The 22,454-nt window shown below is 39.4% G+C and overlaps 1 protein-coding gene across 2 annotated transcripts in view; it reads left to right on the plus strand.

The window, feature by feature from the left end:
- Positions 1 to 966: 966 nt before the first annotated feature.
- The window catches only part of VCL (vinculin), a 106,677-nt gene continuing 85,189 nt past the window's right edge, over positions 967 to 22,454 (plus strand). The window contains exon 1 of one of the 2 annotated variants that reach the window (XM_037055960.1): positions 967 to 1,253. In XM_037055960.1, coding sequence (XP_036911855.1) covers positions 1,086 to 1,253 — 168 coding nt within the window. In that variant the 5' untranslated portion in view covers positions 967 to 1,085. The remainder of the gene's footprint in view (positions 1,254 to 22,454) is intronic. The other variant, XM_037055959.1, reaches the window with a different exon arrangement.

Raw genomic sequence — 22,454 nt, forward strand, 5'->3', positions numbered from 1 at the left:
CTATAGCCAAGGTTGTGGGTTTGATTCCTAGTCGGGGCACATACAAAAATCAACCAAATTAACAAAAACTAACAAAAATCAATGAATGCATAAATAAATAAATGACAAATCAGTGTTTCTCTTTCTCCCTCAAATCAATAAATAAAAATTAACAAAAATAGTGAAAAACAGAATCCAACCTAAATGTCCATTACTAGGAAATTGTTTGATTTCATGCTTTGGAATACTGTGCAGCCCTCAAAAAAATGAGGTAGAAAGATAACCAGGGAATTTTAATTAAGCGGAATATGTATCAAGTTCTAGGAAAATGTTTAATCCTATATACTTAGAAAATATATATGTACTCAAAAATGAATAGACAAAGATCTACAAGGCTACACACTAAACTGTTAACTGCGTATCTGAGAAACTGAGTGGGTGGTTTGTGAATGAATGGGACACTCATGTTTCTCTGCACACTTCTGTTGCTTGAATGTTTATAAAAACGTTTCCATGTGTTACTGACAGGAAATGGGAAGAGTATTTTGAAGGAATCTTGTGAAAAGAAAGTTGGGGGGGGCGTGAGGAAACCTAGGGCTCTCCCAGCTCAGCAGGCTCCCGCCTTCGCGGGAGGTGAGACCCCGCCCCGCTGAGGTGATCCCGCAGATGGGTGGAGTCCCGCAACCCTAGCCGGAGGCGGCCCCGGGAGGCGGGGCCAACGACTCCAGCCCCACAGTCAGTTCCCACCATGCCCTAATAAGGAGCGCCCGGCGCTGGGCTTTGGGAATCCAGTCGCAATCCTGGCGGCGCAGCCTCAATCCCAGGCCCCTCCCTTGGGAATGGGGGCGGGGTTGGGCGGGGTCTTGAAGGCGCGGGGGCCGGGGGTGGAGCATCTAGTAGCAGGACCAATAGGAGTGGCAGCTCAGGTCTGGGCCGCGCTGCCATTGGGCGCGACCACGCGAGGGGGTGGGGTGCCCGTGAAGCTGGTAACGCTGAGGGAAGCCGGGACTCTAGTCGCTGTTCAGAGTCCGTCTGTCCGCGGGTTCTCGGTCCTACTGCTCCCAATTTTCTGAAGTCCGCGGTTCGCCGCCCCTTTCGCCGCCGCGATGCCGGTGTTTCATACGCGCACGATCGAGAGCATCCTGGAGCCGGTGGCTCAGCAGATCTCGCACCTGGTGATCATGCACGAGGAAGGCGAGGTGGACGGCAAAGCCATCCCTGACCTCACCGCGCCCGTGGCAGCCGTGCAGGCGGCCGTCAGCAACCTCGTCCGGGTGAGTGCTATGGGCCTGGGGTGGGCAGCGGAACCGGGCGGGAGACATCCCTGTGGGCCCGGCCCGCCTCGCGGCTCCTGTTTGCCCGCGACTCGCTGCCTGTGGCTTTGTACCTGGGTTCTGGAGCCAGACAGCCGTGGGTTCTAATTCAGACTACCCCGCGCTGTGACCTTGAGCATGCCCCTGAACGGCTCTGGGCCTCAGTTTCCTCGTCTGTGAAATGGGGTCAATTATAATAATGCTTGCCTTGTGGATTTGAGGATTCAGCGAAGATTCAGCGAGGTGATATTATAAATTGCTAAGTACAGCGTATGAACCCCACTAGTTGCTTAATAGATGGTAGTTGTTTGGGTGACTGATGGCCCCTTTCCATCAGCAGGCTGTCGCCCCTCACGTCGACAGCCTTACTCTCAGCTCCTTTTTAGGCCTCCCCAGCCTGGCTCGTTACCGGTTCCTTGCCTTTCCTTCCTGGGATTCTTGAGCCACGTTGTTCTCTTTTCTAATACTTCATCTATCTCTCACCCTGAGACCTGCCTCACCCACCACCACTCCCTTGCTTCCTGCCCTTTTGTCCACTTGTCGTACTGGCTACGCATCTCTCTGTCTCCTCCTACCTTTTTGGGCATTCCACTTATGCTCACAGTCCCCGGCACTCTCAAACACCGGGTAATTTCTTTATGTAGTAATTCATGACCACCAATCCTTTAGCCCTTTCTCTTACCCTGCCGCCGTTCATTTTTTACCCTCCCTTGGAGATTACCACCTGGCTTACCTGCTGTCAAACGGCTTCCTCTCACGGGGCCTTTCTAGACTCCGGGTCCTCCTTCCCGGCCCCTCCTCCTGGCAGGAAGCAAGATGGAGCTGCTGGGAGAGGCCTGTGGAATCTGGGACCTGCCGCCCCTGCCAGGGAGAAACACCGGGAGTCTCCTCCCGAGTCCACAACTTTCCTGGGTGGCTGAATGGTTCTGTAGACGTCTGTAGACCACAGCTGTGATTTATAACGAGGAGAATCTTGGAGGAGGAAGAGCCCACTTCTGAAATAGGAAAAGAGGTGCTGCAACGTCTCCCAACACTTCTCTGGCATATCACACTTTTCTTTTCCACCCTTGGTGGGTGACTCAGACTGCTGCTGCCTGTGAGGAACAACTTGACCGGCTTTGGGAAAAGTTCATGCTGCTCCCCCACTGAGCTCTGTAAATATTGTGTGTCAGGGTAGTTGGGAGGCAACTGTGAGTCTGGGTGGGGCTTAGGTTACTTATCTGATTAGAGCACTTTACTGCTCCGAGGCACTTCAGCAGCTGAAGAAGTCTTCCTCAGTTTTCAGGGGCCCCTCAACTGTTTCAGGCAGTTCTGGACACTGCTAAGTAGGAAGACTGGGAAGCACTGTTGATCAAATTTCTGCTCTGCCTTCTGTATACATTTAGTAAGAATCTATTTAGTAAGAATACCGAGTTCATTCAAAATGTCTAGTTAGTTCTACATTGTTCTTATTCTTTTTACAACTGATTTAATCTAAGGCTCCAGAGTACATTCTTATGTAGTGTTGTCTAAGATGGCTACACTCCAGGTCTCCATTTTTCAACAAATAGAAAACAATGTAAAGAGACAAGGTAACAGTGTCTCTCCAAGGAGTACTTCAGGAAATGAAATCTTAAAACCATATGTTGCACTTGGAATAGAGCTGGTGTGTAGTCTAGGGGTTGATATCTGGTTAGGCTATTTAGAGAGAAGTTATTTATGAGCTTCAATGCATGAATTAATAAGAATCGAATGCCTGCTGTATAGGGAGCATTGTAATAAGTCAGTGGTTCTCAGGTAGGGACGTGCCTCAGAATTACCGGTGGGGCTTTTTAGAAATAAAGATGTCTAGCTCCCACCCCAGGCTTACTGAGGAGCTTTCCAGGGGATTGGGTAAGGACCTTGGTATTTTTAATAAGCTCCAGAGGTGGTATGATATACATCCTTAGTTAGGAAAGACTATAGTAGATACTGTGAGACAAATAGAAAAGGAATAAGGCCAGTCAGTTATAAGCTGAAAAAAATTATATATAGTTATAAACTTCATAATACATATAAAAGAAGGGACTTAACATTGGTGGTAGATATGAATTAGAAAGTGGGGAAAATTGTGGTGACAAATAGTCATGAACAAATGGTACTTGTGAGTAAGTCACTTCCAGGTTACAGCAAGTAGATTGTCTTGATTAGGTCAGAAGGCAAGTTGGGGAGAAATTGGAGGTAGGTCAGTGTATGACCCACATGTGGGCTGTAACAGAAGACCTTATCTAGTAAGATGAACAAAGAGTGGGAGAGAGTGGATGAGAATGGTGTGTGCTGAGTAGTGTCATGGTGAATTGTGTACATGTGTCAAGTTCCCAAGTTGATTGTTTCTGGAGAACAGGCCTTGTTTGATATTTCTTTATGTGCTCCTCAGTTCTTACCCTTAACATTGGCACACAAGGTGGCTCATAAATACTGTTGAAGGGAAGTAGGAGCTGTGGGGAAGGGAGATAAATTAGGAGACTTTTGAAACTGGTTCATCATTAAGAAAATGAGGGCCTGGACTTTGTGTTTGGTGGGGAAAATGGAGAAGGAATTAGAACTAATATATATTAGAAACATAGTAGAAGAAGAATTTGTAAAATTTGATAATAGAACTCTCAGGAGAAAATGTGGTATCACTATAAAATAGTGAAACTGATTTTAAATAAATATTTTAGAGTTTATATAATTCACGTTTCAGTTACCTTGGGAGGTTATATTCTTATTTCAGTGCTTCTGTTTTGGTACTCCTTACAGATTATATATATATATATATATATATATATATATATATATATACAGATTCCATACAGATTTTATATATAGACTGATTTGAGATATATATATATATATATGATTTGAGATACACACATATCTATATCTATATCTATTTATATCTATGTATATATATATATAACCAGTCTAGTTTTATTTTGGTCAAGAAAATTTTATCCAAAGTGAACATTCCTTAGTCCTACTACTTCATGGACCATTCTTGAGTCTAAATGACTTTTGGATATTTCCAAAATTAATATTTACCAGGTGAAGATGAAATTCTCAATTGTTAAGCCGTCAACATCCTATTTCAATAAATAGGTGTTTATTGAAACTCATTGTTAATGTCAAAGCAATAAATTGATAATACTGGGCAGAATAAGTATACAGTAATACTACACTGCAGCTCCAAAGCGGTCCTGAGGAAGTGAAGGACTATGGAAATTCAGAGGAATGTGAGATTACTTTTCGTGGAAGCATGGGGAAGGCATCATGGAAGATGGAACATCTGAACTGGCCTTAGAGTCAGGTGGGATTTGAACATTTAAAAATGTGGTAACAAAAGTGTTGCAAGTTGAAAGAACTATCCAAACAAAGGTACAGAATTATTGAGACTCTGAGGACCACATTTAGACTTAGGGCATCATTAAGGTAAATACTTTTTTGGGGGGCCAGATTCATTTGGATTTGTAGTTTCATGTATATTAAACCAAGTAGTCTGGTCACTTTATATACATGTCATATCACAGTTGAGTCATTACTTTTGCTCAGACTCAGGAAGCGGTGGGATGGAAATACTTGTTTACATGTCCCTTTTTCAACTCAGGATCCTGAACAAGATCCTTTTTTAAAAACAGCTTTGTTGAGATGTAATTCATGTACCATATAATTCACCTATTTAAAGTGTACAATTTAGTGTTTTTAGTATATTTTCAGAGTTGTGCAACATCAGTACAATCTAATTTTGGGATGTTTTTGTCCCCTCAAAAAGAAACCTCATACTCATTAGCAGCCACTCAGTCTCTCCCATCTTCACCTGGGACACCACCAGTCACTTTCTGTCTCTGTGGATTTGCCTATTTTGGATATTTCATACAAATGGAATTATAAAATATGTGCCCTTTGTTTCTCATTTCTTTCTCTTAGCATGTTTTCAAGGTTCATTCATCGTGTAGTATGTATCAGAACTTCATTTCTTTTTGTTGCTGAATAATACTCCATTGTATGGAATAAGGGCATTTTAAACACTGAAAGTGATTCTAATGCATAATAAAACAGGGAGGGGGTCTGGGAGAATGGTGGGAGAAAAAAACCAGAGGAGAAGTGCAAGAAGTTCCTAGAATGGCATTCAGTAAACAGTTGGGGAAAAGTCAAAAGTCTTCAACTGCCTGTCTTGTAGCACAATATATAAATTTTTCTTTTTTTCCCCCATAAGTGGCCCATAGAAATCTGTCAGACTTTGTGACTGTATAGTCATGCCAGTTTTATTAATGGGACTTCAGACACATTGCCTTCTCCATTGTATCTGAGGGCATGTGTGGTAACTACCTCTTTGGGTTCATGAAATATTTATTTTGGGAGTTTTTGTGGCCTTGACTTTTATGAGCCTCACCCATATATCATACTGTTGGGACCAGCTCTGGGACAAATGTAGCATTGTCTTTAAACTGATGGGAAAGACTGTTTTGCTCTTAAAAAGAGATCAACAATTAATTTGGTCATTTTGCTTTAATTTCTTTTGGTTGATGTTACAGTTATTCCAGTTAAAATAAATAGTAACAATATTTGGGTGATAAGCCTGTGGGGTGATGTTTTTCTTCTTAATACTGTCCTGCATTTTCCAATTTTTAAAATAAACATACAATTCCTATTTAAGACAAATTAATAAAATAATAACATTTATATAATCCTTTGTAGTTTATTAAAAACTCTCATGTATATATGTAGTCTCATAGCAATTCTTTAAGGTAGGTATTGCTATAGTCCTAATTTTGCAGATGAAGAAGATACTGTAGGTCAGAGGAATTAAGGAACCTGCCCACAGTGGCACAGCTAGTTAGTGATGGAGCCTGGACTCAAACTGTTTCTCTAACTGTGGATCCTGTGCTTTTTTCACATCACCATTCCACATCCACTTAGAACAAAGTTGCTAAGTATCAGTGGAACTTTGCCACCTAGAATCAGAAGCAACAAGAGTGCTGTTAGTCATAGAGTTTCCATGTGTCTTAGCCCTGGAGAGATTCTCTGTTTAAAGCCTGGTTTTGGCATGGTCTGTGTGAAGGGCCTGTAGGAAAAGAATGATGTGAAAGTAGGGTTCTGTTTCAGTGACATTCAATTTCATAGCATTTCTTTCTTTTTAATAAAAAAAAAGGTAGATACAGATCACCACACAAGTATTTAAGTCTGCAAATCAGATAAAGGCTTCTTATAGCATATATGGCTGCTTAGCTTGAAGTCTACCAGAACTAAATAGTATTTAAAGTAGGTTTGTAGGATATTTTAAAAATTTTATATTTAAATAGCGTTTAAGATAGGTTTGCGTATTCTTTGGGGAATTGTGAAGTTTCATTTGAAAATCTTTCAAGATCAAAAGAGATAAAAGAATGGGACAGATATAAACTGTGTTCCAAAGACACTTAGCATTTACTCGATTGATTGATAGAATAGAAGAGTTTGGAAATTTTTGTGTTTCCACAGCTATGTTTATAATTTTAAGGGAGCCCCAACCCAAGTATTTATTTATATAACTGCACAGTGGAAAGTTGGGCTTTTCTAAAGCTGTTTTATAAATAACACTGGTAAAATACTAAGCAGACAAAATAAAAGAGCAGAAGTCCTAAGTATCAGCCACAGTATAAGTTGGCTCCTTCTGTTACAGTCCAGGAGTAAGGGGAGCATTAAGGCAAATACTTTAATTGGGTTGGGACTTATTTCGATTTTAATATGTCTTGTATATTTGTCAAAAAAGTAGTCATTTTATATACTTTTAAAATTACTGGTCATTTATGTTCATATAAAATGCTAATGTTTTATATATTTCACAACTGAGAGGATCATTATTTTCAAAGCCTTCTGACTCCTTTCTGGCCTTTTACTCTATGCTCAGGAAGGGGTTAGGGTGGGAATTTCTCATTATCCACAGTCTACAGTCCAGCAAAGCATGCATGTACTCCTTGTGATGCTCTTTGTATTTGGTCAGTGTTGGTCTTTTCCACTTAGGTTCCTCAGTGGCAAGGACCGTATCTTGTATTCATCCCTTTATTTCTAGTGTCAGGCTGGTCATAGGTATGCAGTATAACTCCCCCCCCCGAATGAACATATGTATAGCATTCATTTTTTTTAGGTACAAAATCTTGTAATAAGAATTTTTGTGCATTTATTTGTGCAGCAAATATTTTTCTATCCCCAGCTTTCAAACACCTGGTATAGCTGAATTGGAACAGTCTTGTGAAATTCATAAGGAGCTTTGTCTGAAACAAATAGAATATATACTAAGAGGAAGGAACGAATGGCTAAATGCCCATTGTTTGAGATAACAAAAGTGTTCGAGCTATTTTGGGTTGTGGTTCTCTGTTTCAGAGTCATTTCAACTATGCAGGCCACTTACTAAATTCATAACACAAGAATATGTTGCCTGCTATCAGAAAGTAGCATTGGAATTTTGCATTCTTTTATAATTGGGAGTATCTTTTTTAAAACTAACAATTCAGACAGAGTGCTGATATATTCATTTGGAGCTCAGCTGATTACAGTGTAGAATCACACTGTGAGCCATGAATTCCTCATTAAAAGATCTCTATTTCCTTGAACCCATTTCAGGAAGCAAGTATGTCATGAAGTTGATCTGCTGCTTTCCTGCTTTCTGGCTGACCTGGCCCTTGCCTTTTCATTGAACCTTATGTTTACAACAGTGGGGTGTATTTTTACATTGTAAACCAGCATTAGATCTGTATCAAAAGAATCTGTATCCTTAATGAACAAATATCAGAGATTACCAAAGTTTCTCTCTAGAATAATGCTCTGTGCTCAGGACTCTTTTTTTATTTTTTAAATATATTTTATTGATTATGTTATTACAGTTGTCCCATTTCCCCCCTTCATTCCCCTCCATCCTGCACACCCTCTCCCTCCCACGTTCCCCTCCTTTAGTTCATGTCCATGTGTCTTAAGTTCTTTAGCTTTTACATTTCCCGCACTATTCTTGCCCTCCCCCTATTTTCTGCCTGCCATCTATGATACTTATTCTTTGTACCTTCCACCCCGCCCCCCACTCCCCTGTTGCTACCCCTCCATGTGATCCCCATTTCTGTGGTTCTGTTCCTGTTCTAGTTGTTTCCTTAGTTTGTTTTTATTTTAGGTGTGGTTGTTAGTGGTTGTGAGTTTGCTGCCATTTTAGTATAACATGTTTTTTTATCTTCTTTTTCTTAGATAAGTCCCTCTAACATTTCATGTAATAAGGGCTTGGTGACGATGAACTCCTTTAACTTGTCCTTATCTGAGAAGCGTGTGCTCAGGACTCTTGATGAGGAAGGGTCATTCTCTCAGTTCACGTTATGTTCAGGCAGGTCTGTCCTTAAACTGTACATATATATATAGGACTGGAAGAAGAAAACACAAATGTAAGGCTTTTTAAAGCCTTCAGTGATATATATTATAAATACTTCAGAGTGGGCTTTAAGGAGTAAAGTTCAAATCTATAATAAGACTCTGAAAGGCCCAGAGAGGAGTTTATGTGTTGGTGAAAGGACCTCCCATTGGAGGCTTTCATTTTCCTTGTACACTAAACTTGTAGAATTCTTATAGTAAGTGTTCGGGTATAATGGGCTACACAGATAACATAAGTTTTTTTAAAATGTATTTTATTGATTATGCCATTACAGTTGTCTCATTCCCCCCTCATTCCCTTCCATCCTGCACACCCCTCCCCCACCATTTCCCCCCTTTCGTTTATGTTCATGTGTCACAACTTCTTTAGATTCCTTATTTCCCCTACTATTCTTGCCCTCCCCCTGTCTATTTTCTACCTACCATAGAAAGAAAGTCCCAGTTTCCTTTCTATGCTACTTATTCTCTGTACCTTCTCCCCTCTTCTCCTCCTCCCACTCCCCTGTTGCTAACCTTCCACATGCAGGGTTAGCAACCCTCCATTTCTATGGTTCTGCTCCTGATCTAGCTGTCCTCTTAGTTTGCTTTTGTTTTAGGTGTGGTTGTTAATAGCTGAGTTTGCTGTCCTTTCACTGTTCATATTTTTAATCTTCTTTTTCTTAGGTAAATCTCTTTAACATTTCATATAATAAGGGCTTGGTGATGAAGAACTCCTTGAATTTGATCTTATTTGAGAAGCACTTTATCTGCCCTTCCATTCTAAATGAAAGCTTTGCTGGATAGAGCAATCTTGGCTGTAGGTCTTTGGATTTCATGACTTGGAATACTTCCTTCCAGCCCCTTCTTGTCTGTAAGGTCTCTTTTGAGAAATCAGTTGACAGTCTGATGGGAACTCCTTTGTAGGTGACTGTCCCCTTATCTCTTGCTGCTTCTAGAATTCTCTCCTTCATTTTCATCTTGGCTGATATAATTATGTGCCTTGGTGTGTTCCTTCTTGGGTCCAACTTCTTTGGGACTCTCTGAGCTTCCTGGATTTCCTGGAAGTCTATTTCCTTTGCCAGATTGGGGAAGTTCTCCTTTATTATTTGTTCAGATAAGTTTTCCACTCATGGCTGTTCCTCTTCTCCTTCTGGTACCCCTATAATTCGGATGTTGGAACGTTTAAAGCTGTCCTGGAGGTTCCTAAGCCTCTCCTCATTTTTCTGAATTCTTGTTTCTTCATTCTTTTCTGTTTGTTCATTTTTTTCTTCCTTCTGGTTCACTCCCTTGATTTGAGTCCCAGTTTCCTTTCCATCACTACTGGTTTCCTGTGCATTTCCCTTCATTTCAGTTAGTTTCACCTTCATTTATTCCTCTAATTTGTGACTAAAATCAACCAGTTCTGTGAGCATCCTGATGACCAGTGGTTTGAACTGTGCATCTGATAGGTTGGCTATTTCTTGGTCGCTTAAAAGTATTGGCTCCGGGGCTTTTAGCTCTTTTTCTACTTGAGCCATATTGTTTTGGTCAGGTTGCGCCTATTACGTATGAGGGGCAGATCCTTAGGCGTTCACAAGGGTGGGGTGACCCAGTTGCTGGATTGTGACGCCATATGTGGGGGCCGGGTCAGCACGGAGCAATGGTGTTTTTTCCCCTCTCCCTCGGATTTTGGTCTCCTCTGCTACTTCCCGCAAGCAAACCGGGCCCTCCTGGTGCCAGCTCCTGGGTGTGTGGGCCTGTGTACCTTCCAGGACCCTGTGGGTCTCTCCAACAAACTCTCTGTGAGCCTGAAAGCTTCTCCAGGCACCTGGATCCCCAAAATTTCTCCAGTTGGTGCTTTTGGGCTTTAACTCCCGTCACTGGGGCCCTAGCCTGAGCGGTCTGTCTCACTGCTTGCTCCTTCGCCTGTTTTATCTGCGTGTGAATGTGTGACCGTGGTCAGCCAGCTGCCTTGCGCCTCCACTGGGTCTGCCCGTTGCCACCCGGCACCTGGGATGTGCCAACTGCTGCCTGTGCTCCTGGGTCCGTGAGGCCACTTTTGCCTGCCCGACTCCGCTCCATCAGCCGCTGGCTTGGCCCCTCTTATCGGTCTGGCTGAATGGTTCATTGTTGTCGGACTTCTGTACAGTTCAATTTTCCGTGTTTTGGTTGCGTTTTTGTTACTAAAACTTTGTTGTCTTTAAACTTGGTTGTGCGAGGAGGCACAGTGTTTCCACCTACGCCTCCATCCTGGCCGGAAGTCAGATAACATAAGTTCTGAATCTAGATGGCTGCTTCTCTGTTTTATCAGCCATTTTAGTACTTGCTCAGTTTCATTGGTGATAGTTTTGGAGAGGAAGGCTGTCTTATCTATTTTTTCTTAATAGTTTACAAAAAGGTTTATTGGGGAAGGAAGCTGAGATTAATATGTAAGCAGGGAATTCTTGTTCATTTGTATTTTTATCATTATACTTAAAGTGTTGTATCTTTTATATGACACTAAAATAATATAGTATTTTATATTTTGACTATTACAGAAATTTAACAAAAAGTTTAATATGAAAATGTACATGACCTGCTTTTTCATATTGTGGTAAAACAGGTGATGTGGAGAAGGGAGATGGGGAGCAATAGATTTCTCTGGTGAACACAGCCATTCATCAGAAGTCGTTCCGTGGCTTTAACGTGATATTACTTGCTTGTATTACCACCATTCCAACATTGTTCTGTGGCCCACTAGTTGCCATGCCCACACATTTATCACAAGATTTATAAAGAGATCAAATCTCTACAATACTTCTTGGATATGTCTGCCACCATTATTTCAATGATAACTTCTTGTCCACAAATATTTTAACTTGGGAGGGTGAGCTTTGTTCATGGTGTCTACTCAGTGAGCTCAGAGATACCTCCAAATGTACAGTATTTTATTGAACAGTACACTATTAATAATCACTTTTGGTCATGCTGAGCCTTCATATCATCTTCCAAAAAGAACGAAATTTTACCTATTACAAAAGTGTTATATTTTCATTGTCAAAATTAGAAAATCTATCCTAAGTCTCAGTCTCAATGTTTGTCAGTCTGTTTGACCTTGATTTGGGTTTTATTCTTTGTCTTTTCTCTCCAAACCAACTTGTGTTTCCTTGGGTATAAAGACAAACTTAATATATACAGATGCACTGGCTTTTATCCTCTTTCACCATTAAATGTATACCTCAAAACCCTTTAATTCACTTCCCCACTCAATAGTTGCAAAGAACACTGAGAAAACCCAATCTGTTACAACGTCGTGAGACTTTCTCAGTCATGTGCTGTTTAGGGAGCAGTGTTCTACTTAACTAACTGCTGTTTCATTTAAGTGCTGTGGAAGGAAATAACTTCAAAACCATGGGCTGGGTCCTGAAAGAACTTCTAATCTCAACATACTTATTAAAGATATGGGGTCTTTAAGATAATTAAATCTATTCTACTATGTGCATTATGCGCATACAAAGGGATAGAGGATGATAAAGTAATGGATAAAAGGAAACTTGCATAATTAGACTTAGAAGTTGGGAATTAATTGCCTTCTTTCCAATTAATTCCTTGGTAAAAAGCTTTGTACATTTTGTTTTGTATACTGGGTTGTGAGTTTGGGGGAGATTGATCTGGTTATGTTTCTTCCTTCCCCCTCTCTCCCTACTCCCTAGGGTGTCTCCCTTTAAGACTTAGTTTCTGGAGGGCAAGGACTGGGCTATATTCTTCTTGATATTTCTGGTGCCATGCTTATTCCAGTCCCTTGCTCATGGTATTCCTTCCATAGGTGCGTTGCATTTTGGTACTTGCTTTACCAGTGGAGTCATTCTAGGCTATTTCATGACAGTGAAGACGACTCACTAACCTTGCCTTCTTTGGAAGGCATAGTGAGTATTTTTCCTGCCCTCAAATGTTGCTGTATACAATGCCTGTGTAATCACAAAAAGAAACAAAGATTCATAAATAACATCATGTTGGTTACATAGTTGGACTTTCAGATTCCAAGAAGTTCTTTGTTACTTCTGTCAGAAGTCATTGGATTGGTATGAGGGTAGGATGTGTGTATTTGTACTGAGGATGACAGGTAGTGAATCTTAGTACTAAAATGTTTTACAAATATTATTAAGTTGCAAAACGTAGAGTCTTTGGTCTTAGAGAATTTCCCAGTGACACGATTTCCAGTTAAATGAGTTTTAAGGGGAAGGTGGTTGAAAATTGCTGCAGCTGGTCACAATCCAAGTCATATCTTCTTTTGAAATAAACTTAATTTATGCCCACAAGTAAGCTTTAGTGAAGAAAGAGAAATTGGACATTTAGGAGAAGAGAGGGACCCCTATTATCTAGCTTCTTCATGTTTCCAGCCTTTTCTCTGTCCCCACCGCCATCCCTGGAGAATTGGCTCATCTTTTATTTGTAAAGTGGACAATGTGTTTTTATTCCTGTAATTAAAATAGATAAGGATATATGACTAGGTTAATAAATACTAAATAGGAAAATATCTAGGCAAGTAACTGAAAATACTATCCTACATCTCTTCTCAAATAGCAGCTCTAGTTATCAGACTCCAGCTGTGCACATTGTAGATTGATAGTAGGATATATGAGATATGGTCTCTGGCCTCAAGTTGTTAAAATACAAGTAAAATTTATAATCTTGTAACAACTTATGCTATCTATATTCTTTCCACCAATGAAATTACTGCAGACTTTAAATTATTCATGTTAAAGGGTTGTGTACTAGTACTGTAAATAGAGTTTTTATTCCTTGGCATCATGGAGAAAATGTGAGTGGGTCAGCAGCAGAGTGAGCAGGTGGCGGGCCCCCTCATAGGAGAAGACCTTTGAGGGTTGGCCTCAGCGATCCTCCTCTTGTGGCCCTCCGGGCACTCCAGGCTTTCCTTTCCTTCACAGCACAGAACGTCTTGTGAGCCTGCACATATGCTGTTCTCCTCTGTCTAAACCATTTTTCTTTACTTATTTTCTTGGGTAATTTCTACTAGTCCTCTACTTCCATATTAAATGTCAGTTTTCTAGAGACACCCTCTCTGACTCTGGTTCCAAAACTAAGAGAGGTCCCTCTGTCATATGATTTGTATAATGTTTTTTATTGTGCTGATCACAGTTAGTAATTACTTGTGTGATTATTACTTGACATCTTTCTTTCCACAAAGCCCTAGGAACAGATACTGACTCTGCTGTATTTGCCCCTGAATTTTTAGCACCCGTCATAGTGCTTGGCACATAGTAGAGCCCTGAAGAATATTTGTTGAATGAACAAATGGGAGGACTGTTTGCTGCTTCTCTGCCAAAAGCTGTTTTACACTTATTTGGAAAAATATATATCATGCTGTGGGTGAATCTGGGTGATATTAACTGCCAGTTAGGAGAGTAGCTATAAATCATTGCTTAGCACAGGGCATTGCCTATAGTAGAACCATTCAGTTCATGTTTCCTTAATGAATAAATTCTAGGCAAAGTCCTAGGGTGCAGATTGGGATAATCCTGCCCCACACAGGATTATGCAGAGTATGTAAGTATAAGTAAAAATATAACATGCATTTGGAATTCTCTATTAGTTTTGTTCCTTTGCAAATAAACAGAATAGCCAATTTTGGCAAAATGCATGTAGTATGAGTTACTGAATCCAACTTAAGATATTGATACAAGGTAAATGAAGTCCAATTTAAGATATTGATACAAGGTAAATTAGCATACAAACATGACAGGACTTGGGAGGCAGTAGAGTGTGATGGTTAAGAATAAAGTCTCTAGCCCTGACTAGTGTAGCTCAATGGATTGAGTGCGGGCCTGGGAACCAGAGGATCTCGGTTTGAGTCCCGTTCGGGGCACATGCCTGGGTTGTGGGCCGGTTCCCAGTGAGGGGGATGCAGGAGAGGCAACCATACATTGATATTTCTCTCCCTCTCTCCTTCCTTCCTTCCCTTCCCCTATAAAGATAAATAAATAAAATTAAAAAAAAAGAACAAAACCTCCAGAACTAAATTCCTTGTGTTCAAATCCCACTATTGATTGACATCTGCAAGGTATGAACATTGAGGAAATTATTTCATCTCCATTTCTTATGGTCCGCCTCTGTAAAACAAAGCGAATCATAGTACCAGACTCATAGTTTATTATTGTGAAGATTAATGACATCATAAAAATACTTAGAACTGTGTCCAGCATATAGCTAAGAGCTCAATGAGTGTTAGACATAATAATATATTTCCCATGATTTTCAAGCCATATTTTAAATGTTAGTCTAATGAAAAGGCAGTGTTGATTTTTTTAAATGTCTAAGCATAACTTCTAACTTTCATTCAACAAGGCAAAATGCCAGTGAAAGCTTTCAGTAGAATTCCATATGTTGTGGAATACACAGTTTTACCAACTGCAGGGAAAATATCGCTCACAGTTTGGGTGACTGAGCCTTTGATTGCCAGTTTCCCATGGTTACAATAAAATACCTAATTTTTGGTCACTAACTCTTTTTGTGCAAAAGTGAGAGAAAAGTGTATATATTTTTTCAATATAGAAGCAAGAATTGGGGCTTAGGATTTGGGATTTTATCCTAAGCACTCGTTCTATTTTCTAAAAAAGAAAAATAGCTGAAGGGGGTAGTCATGCCACTCACTAATAATAATAAGATGAAATCAGCCTTTCAGGTAGAGTTGAGAAGTATGATGTATTTGTGAAATAGACTTCATCTTATTCTGGAACAGCCAAATTAATTTAACAAATATTTGATGGCTGCATACTATGCCAGGTACTGGATGAGCTTAGTATCTCTTGCCTGAAAAGAGAGCTAGAATCTCTTTCATTTGTGTTGTCAACATAGGAGTAATAGAGTTGAATGTGATAGTCAGGTGATTGTAACTTCTAGTTTGGAAGGTCTAGTCTTTCACTGGTTTTCTGGAAATTTTTAACACCCATATCTATCTTCAGAGTCTTAAATACAAAGATTGTAAAAATACTTTTAATTCCATTGTCTCTTTATGTCCAATTGTCTAAGATTTCACTTTTGTTTTAATTTTTTTTTTTGAAGTATAAGAGAAATGGTGGACAGATCTCCCTTCTCAGTATATTTCCTTTCTTCCTGAAGTTCATTCTTCACTAGTATCTTTAGTGGGCCCTTTGGGTGGTATACACTCTTAAGTTTTTGTTTACCTGAAAATATCTTCATTTTGTCCTCATTTTTGAAAGTTAATTTTATTGGATATAAATCTAGGCTGGTAGTAATTTTTTTTCCAGCACTTTGAAAAAAATATTGTTTGTTTTTCTGCATTCAAATGAGCCATCAGTCTAATTGCCATTTGCAGTAGATTATGACTTTTCTCCCTGGGGTTCTTGAGACCTTATTTAACTGTCTTGAGATTTTTGGGGGCTCCCTGGTTTTAGGAGCTGATTTATTTTTTCAATCCTGGAAAAATTCTTAGTCATTAAATTTTTGCCTCATCCTTCATTTTTTTCTCTCTCTTTGGAACTCTAATTAGAAAATGGTGGACTTTTTGACTCTTTCTCTCAGAAAGTAAAAAAGATAAGCCCCCTATTTCCCTACATCTTCCTGTTATCATTTGCACTGTTCTTATAGCCTGGAATTCCCCTTCCTCTCTTGTGTTTCCATAAGTTTTGACTATATTTCTCATCAGATATTATCATGGATTAGAGCTGCCTGTGTGCATGTCTCTTTGTTCCCCTCCTCCCTTTGACCCTCCCCAGCTTCTAAATTTGAGTTCTAGAAAGCATGTCCTGCCCCCATAGAGTGGCATTACTTGCACTTGGTAGATACAGTAATGTCGAATCAGTTGTATTTGTAGCACTGCAGTTCTTTCCTCCGTTAGAGTAAGAAAAGATAGATATAAATTCTGAGTCACAGTCAGCAGAGTTATTTTAAAATACCGAGGGCAATGATATATCTATGTACACCAATGAATACTCTTTCCTAATTTGAAAAGGCTGTTGACAATTCTCTGGAGTAAAAGGAGCCAGAAATAAACATCTCTAAAACTGTTTTATCTATTTCATCTCTAAAACCAAAACAATAAATGCTACCATTTACCTGATATATACCAGGAAACTCTTTAAACGGGAAGCTGCAACCTGGGCTGTTATAAAGCTTCAATGAAACGGCAAATTCCTCCGTTAGTCTACTGCGGTTGCAGGCTGTTGGGGCACTGAGGAATGGGAGTGCAAAATCACCTCTCCTCTTGTCTGGAAATTGACTTTTTAAAAGTTATGTGTGCCAGATAAATAAACCTTTTCTTTTTTATAAGTAGTGCTCTGTTGATTATTCCTTCCCTTTCTTTTTTCTTTTCCTTCTTCAAAGCTACCAGTCTAGATTAGGCTTTAATATCATACCTCAATGATAGATAACTACTAATCTCTCACTCCCATCCATTACTGCTGAGTAAGTCTTCTAAGCACAGTTTTGATCTCAGCATTTTTTTCCTCAGAAACCTGTACCTCCTCCCATTGTCTTCTAAATTAATCTAAATTCCTTATTCTAGCTCTTAAAAAAATGAAATATATGTGACATGTAATGTATAAATTTAGGGGTATACAGCATGTTACTTTGATACATTTATGTATTATAATATGATTGCTATTGTAGCAATATTTATCATATACATAATTATAGTACCACATTGTTGTCTATCTTATTCTAGCTCTTGAATAAGAGCTAGAGGGAATTCTATCCCCTTTCTGTTCTTATTTTTCCATGGAGTGGAGAAGTCAGCAGACTACGGTTCGTAAGCCAAATTTTGTATTGCCCAGGAGCTAAGAATAGTGTTTACATTAAAAAAAAAACTTTATTTTTTTTTTATTTTTAGAGAGACAAGAAATGAAGAAGAAAGAGGGAGAGAAATATCAGTGTGTGGTTGCCTCTCATGTGCCTCCTACTGGGGACCTGGCTGGCAACCCAGGCATGTGCCCTGACTGGGAATCGAATTGGCGACCCTTTGGTTCACAGCCTGCACTCAATCCACTGAGCCACACCAGCCAGGTCTACAATTTTAAATGTTTGAAAAAATTAAAAGAAGAAGAATATTTTGTGACACATGAAATGATATAAAATTAAAGTTGCAATATACATGAAGCTTTATTGAGACACAGGCATTCCTTTTCATTTACGTATTTTCTTTTTTAAAAGATTTTATTTATTTATTTTTGAAGGGAGGGGGAAAACATCAATGAATGAGAGAAACATCGATTGGTTGCCTGTCACGCACCCCAATTTGGGGACATGACTCACAACCCAGGCATGTGCCCCGACCAGGAATCAAACCAGCGACTTTTCAGTTCACAGGCCAGCACTTGATCCACTGAGCCATGCCAACCAGGGCATCATTTACATATTTTCTATACTACTTTCACACTACAGTAGTGTGAGAAGTTGTGACAGAGTTGTCATATGGCCCACAAAGCCTAAAATATTTACTACTTTCCCCTTTTATAGGAAGTGTTTCCAACGTTGTACCTACAATCATGAATTTATAAATTTGGAAGTAGACCTCAGAGATATTCTGATCCAACTCTCTTATTTAAAAAATGAGAAAATGTATTCTCAGATGTTCTCTACCTTTGGCAATGGAAAGCCAAAATGAAAATCCATTGTTGGTCCTATCCTGGCGAGACTGCTTGGTGTTTTACAAACTCCAGTCTGCCTTTCTTCTTCTATGCACATACTGCATTTCCTTGTTTTAAAGATGCCTCTTCCCACTGGAAATTTCATCCATGCATTAAGGCTCAGCTGTAATAATGATGACTGCACTTATCTCAACAACTGGTTGAGCTCTCTGGCCACTGACCCTCAGTAGTGCTAAGTTATACCTCCCTGTTGACACTCATTAGAGTCATATATGTAGTCCTGATGCTATTCCAGGCCATAAGCTTCCTAACTGTGTGTCTTTGTGTCACCTGAAGAAGTGTCAACTGCACATCGCCTTCCACACAGGAGTCTCAGGACATAAATTTAAAAAGTGAGTTGATCTAAAGATGTCAGGGTATAAGAGATGCCTTCAAAATCTCTAGTTTACTTCTATTAAAGAAGGAAGAGTCCTGGCTGGTGTGGCCCAGTGGATTGAGTGCTGGCCTGCAACTCAAAGGGTCGCTGGTTTGATTCCCAGTCACGGCACATGCCTGGCTTGCCGCAAGGTCCCCGATGGGAGGTGCAGGAGAGGCAGTCACACATTGATGTTTCTCTCCTCTTTCTCCCTCCTTTCCTCTCTGTCTAAAAATAAATAAATACAATCTTAAAAAATTAATACTTCCAAGTTCTAAAAAAAAAAGAAAATGCAACATCGCTGAGTAATATTTTTTTGTGTGATCAGCTATACGGAAGAGTTCATAGGCAGTTTATCATATACACTTAATAATTAATGAAGTGCGTACACTTGGAGGAGAGAACTTGGATTTATCTTAAGGAAGATTACCTAATTGTGTAATGATTATTTAAGCCTTTAGTATATTTATTAATTACTAGGATTTTAGAAACTTGTCTGCTTAGGTAGGAATTTATGCTTTAAAATAAAATTCAACAGTGAAAACCTTCTACATTCTCTCTCAATCTCCAGGGATTCTTTGCTGTTATATCTCCCATATAAACCCTACATTTGGGACTATTTCCATTTATGAACCATAGACTTGCGGTGTTCTGTGATGAACCATTAGGATTGAACTTGATATTTAGTAGGGCCTGGAGGTAAGAGGATTGTAGTTATAGTGTTTAGATGCCTTACCAGCATTATCTTTAATACCTTCCTTAAAACAGAACAAATGAATAAGCAAAAAAACTAGATAGGTGAATTGATTCTCATTCTAGTGTATTCTTTTCAATTCTGACTAATTCTGTTTCTTAATTTTGCTCAACTGTGAGTGAGTTATCTAAGATGGTAGAGCCAGAATTTATTAATGGGTTTAGTTGCCTGTGGCACTGATCAACATCTGTCCTACAGTATTGATAACTCACATTAGTAAGCAAGTGAAACAAAAGGAAATAAACTTATATTTCTGTGGAAGTTTTTCTCCTGATTGTACAACGTTGTGTCTAATCTATTAGTATTACATGAAAAGCAGTGACGAAATACAATCTGCAAAGGGCACAAACACAATGAGTGTTGTTGGGGATAGTTGGTAGCTTTTTTTATTGTTTCTGTCTGTACATCTCGACCCGTCTGTGCAGTTTGGTCTGGGTATGCTGCAGCTGTTCTCTTATTTCATTTTTCAGCAAGCTTAGAATTGGGTTTGTACTCAGCTCATATGTAGTCACACTGAACTACTTTTGTAGTAATTGAAAAGAAAAGGTAAAAACATTAAGAAGAATAGCCCAGAGGTAAAACTTTTAGGACTTATTTAGTATAGGTACCATAGAGTATTTTTCCCCCCTATGAGCGTTTTATTTGACAGGTTTTATTGACATATTAATATTACAAAACATTGACTTTCCAGTTGTGGTTGTTTGTAAGAAATGTGTGTGTAGCTTGAGCTAAGAAAAGAGATGATTTTGTGATTTTGCTAATGGTCCTGATTTAATGGGTCAGTGTCTATTTACAGCTTGGAGTCTAATTCAATTACTATGATGAATAACCTCCTGTAAGCAGGATGCTCTTAACATTAGTGAGAGCACTTAGAGGCTTTTGCCATTGGGTTACTGTTTCAAGTTTTGACCATACCTGTTTCAAAATAAGCTATATTGTTGATCAGTCCTGGTTTGGTTTTAAAAGCTATTTGCCTGTTGTGGCCAGGGTGACTCAGTTGGTCATCCCTAAACAAATAACAGTTAAGGACCTGAAGGAGCCGAAGCCCTAGTGAGCCTTACCCATGTTGGCTGTGAAAATCTTCCAGCTTCTGGGAAGGAAAACTAGAGCAATTGGCCCTCAGTTGGTTAGACTGTAAGATGTTGATTTATATTTGCCTATTGTGAGCTTGAAGTTTTTCTTGTCCTTCTTACCAGCTGGTAGTTCCACTGAATTGTAGAATCATGCAATATTATAGAACAAACATTTAGACATCATTGAATCCCCCTCCCTCATTAAAACACACACACACACACACACACACACACACACACACAGAAAAGTGGTTTAGGATTAAAGCATCATTGTGCTGAAGACAATGCCACAATCTGAGTGATTTTAGGCAAATCAAATAACCTCTGTGTGCCGCTGTTACCTACCTCCTAGGATTGTTAGGAGGATTTAACAAGATAGTAAAAAGCTCCTGACTTATCTCATGTACTAGAAAAAAACAAAACCTCCACCGAACCACATTTTTAATTGAGAAAATGGAAGTCACAAATGTCTGCAATGCGCTGTAACAGCAGAGGGAAAGAAAAAAGGGACTTATTTAGCACCTGCTACCTTCCAGGCCCAGTTTTAGGTGATTTACATGTGTATTACAAATTTTACTTTTACTGATAAGGCGACTGAGGCTCGAAGAGATTAAATGACTTGCCCAAAGACACAGTTCGTAATAGCAGAGCAAGGTGAGATTCATTCCAAAGCCCCAGTTCTTTTTCCGATACTTCAAGTTATTTTCCAGGACAGGGTCTAGGTCCCAGTTACCCTAAGATAAAAATGGGTTGCTTTTCAGAAATTCATTTACAAATTGGTTCAGAGTTATTTTTTTTCTATAGGGACAATGTTACAAATGGTGATTGCATACCCAGCCAAAAGCTGGGTGTGTAATGTAATTGAAATTCTGTATATTTGTGAATTAGAACTGTTAAGAAAAAGTGTGTTTGCAATGCTAGCTATTAAAGGGGAAAAGCAAAAAAACCTATATTTGAATTCTGTGAAATGATAGTACTTGGAGAGAAGCAGATGTAGTTAGAGGACAGTGAAGAAGAAGTGGATAGTGTTCTGATGTTGGTGGAGCCTTTGGGATACTTCAAGGGATTAAACATTCAAGGCCCCGAGACATTCTATATTTGATAACACTTGATGGTGTATCAAGCACATTCACATGCATTATTACTTCCTTATATCATGAATGAGGCAGATAGGTCAGGTGGTAAAGTCAAACTAATTTTCCTTAGCAGTATTTAGCTCTCTTTTTTCCCCATGATTTTTTTTTTAACAGCCTGTGGGAGCCCAGCTATTCACCTTAATAGTCATAGAAGATTAGTGCATAGTTGTACAAAGAAAGATTGAAAGTAAAAGAATGAAGGTCTTTCTGAGTTAATTGTGTAGGAACAGAAGGAATTAGACTAGAGTACTTAAGGAGTATATGTGGGAAGACAAGAAAATGGTAGAATTAAATACTAACCTATTTTGTTATCTTTCTTTATCAATTTACTTATTTCAGGTGGCACTTATTTTCTGAGCACTTACTATGTTCCAGTCACTGTCATGGCTATGAGGGGGGAAGAAATGGTTCAGACCCTATACTTGAGAAATTTATTCTCTCCCTGAAGCATCTACCACAGATTACATTCAGATTGCTCAGTGAACTTTTCCTCCCACCTGTATTTATGATTATGCAATAACTATTTAATTATGAAACTAGTGGAACTAATACTGAGTTTCCTTTTAACAATTTTTTTCAATAACCAAAAAAATTGGAAAAGGTAAAAGAAGTTAAGTGAAAAACGGCCCATTTGTTTTTTCCATAATTGTTGCTTGAGTTTCTGTTGCTAAAGCAGAACTACAGGGTGAGAATTGGGGGAACTATATGTTTTTTTTAATGCAGTGTTTACTTATATGTGGGGGTGACTTCCTCTCGAGTCCCGTCTTCCCCCGGCCCCTCCCCGTGCCACGGATAGAGAGTGAATATGGCTGAGACATGACGTGATCTGCTTAGGGAT

This window comes from Sturnira hondurensis, unplaced genomic scaffold (genome assembly GCF_014824575.4).
Source record: "Sturnira hondurensis isolate 20B ecotype Veracruz unplaced genomic scaffold, ASM1482457v3 Scaffold0008761, whole genome shotgun sequence".
Lineage (NCBI taxonomy): Eukaryota > Metazoa > Chordata > Mammalia > Chiroptera > Phyllostomidae > Sturnira > Sturnira hondurensis.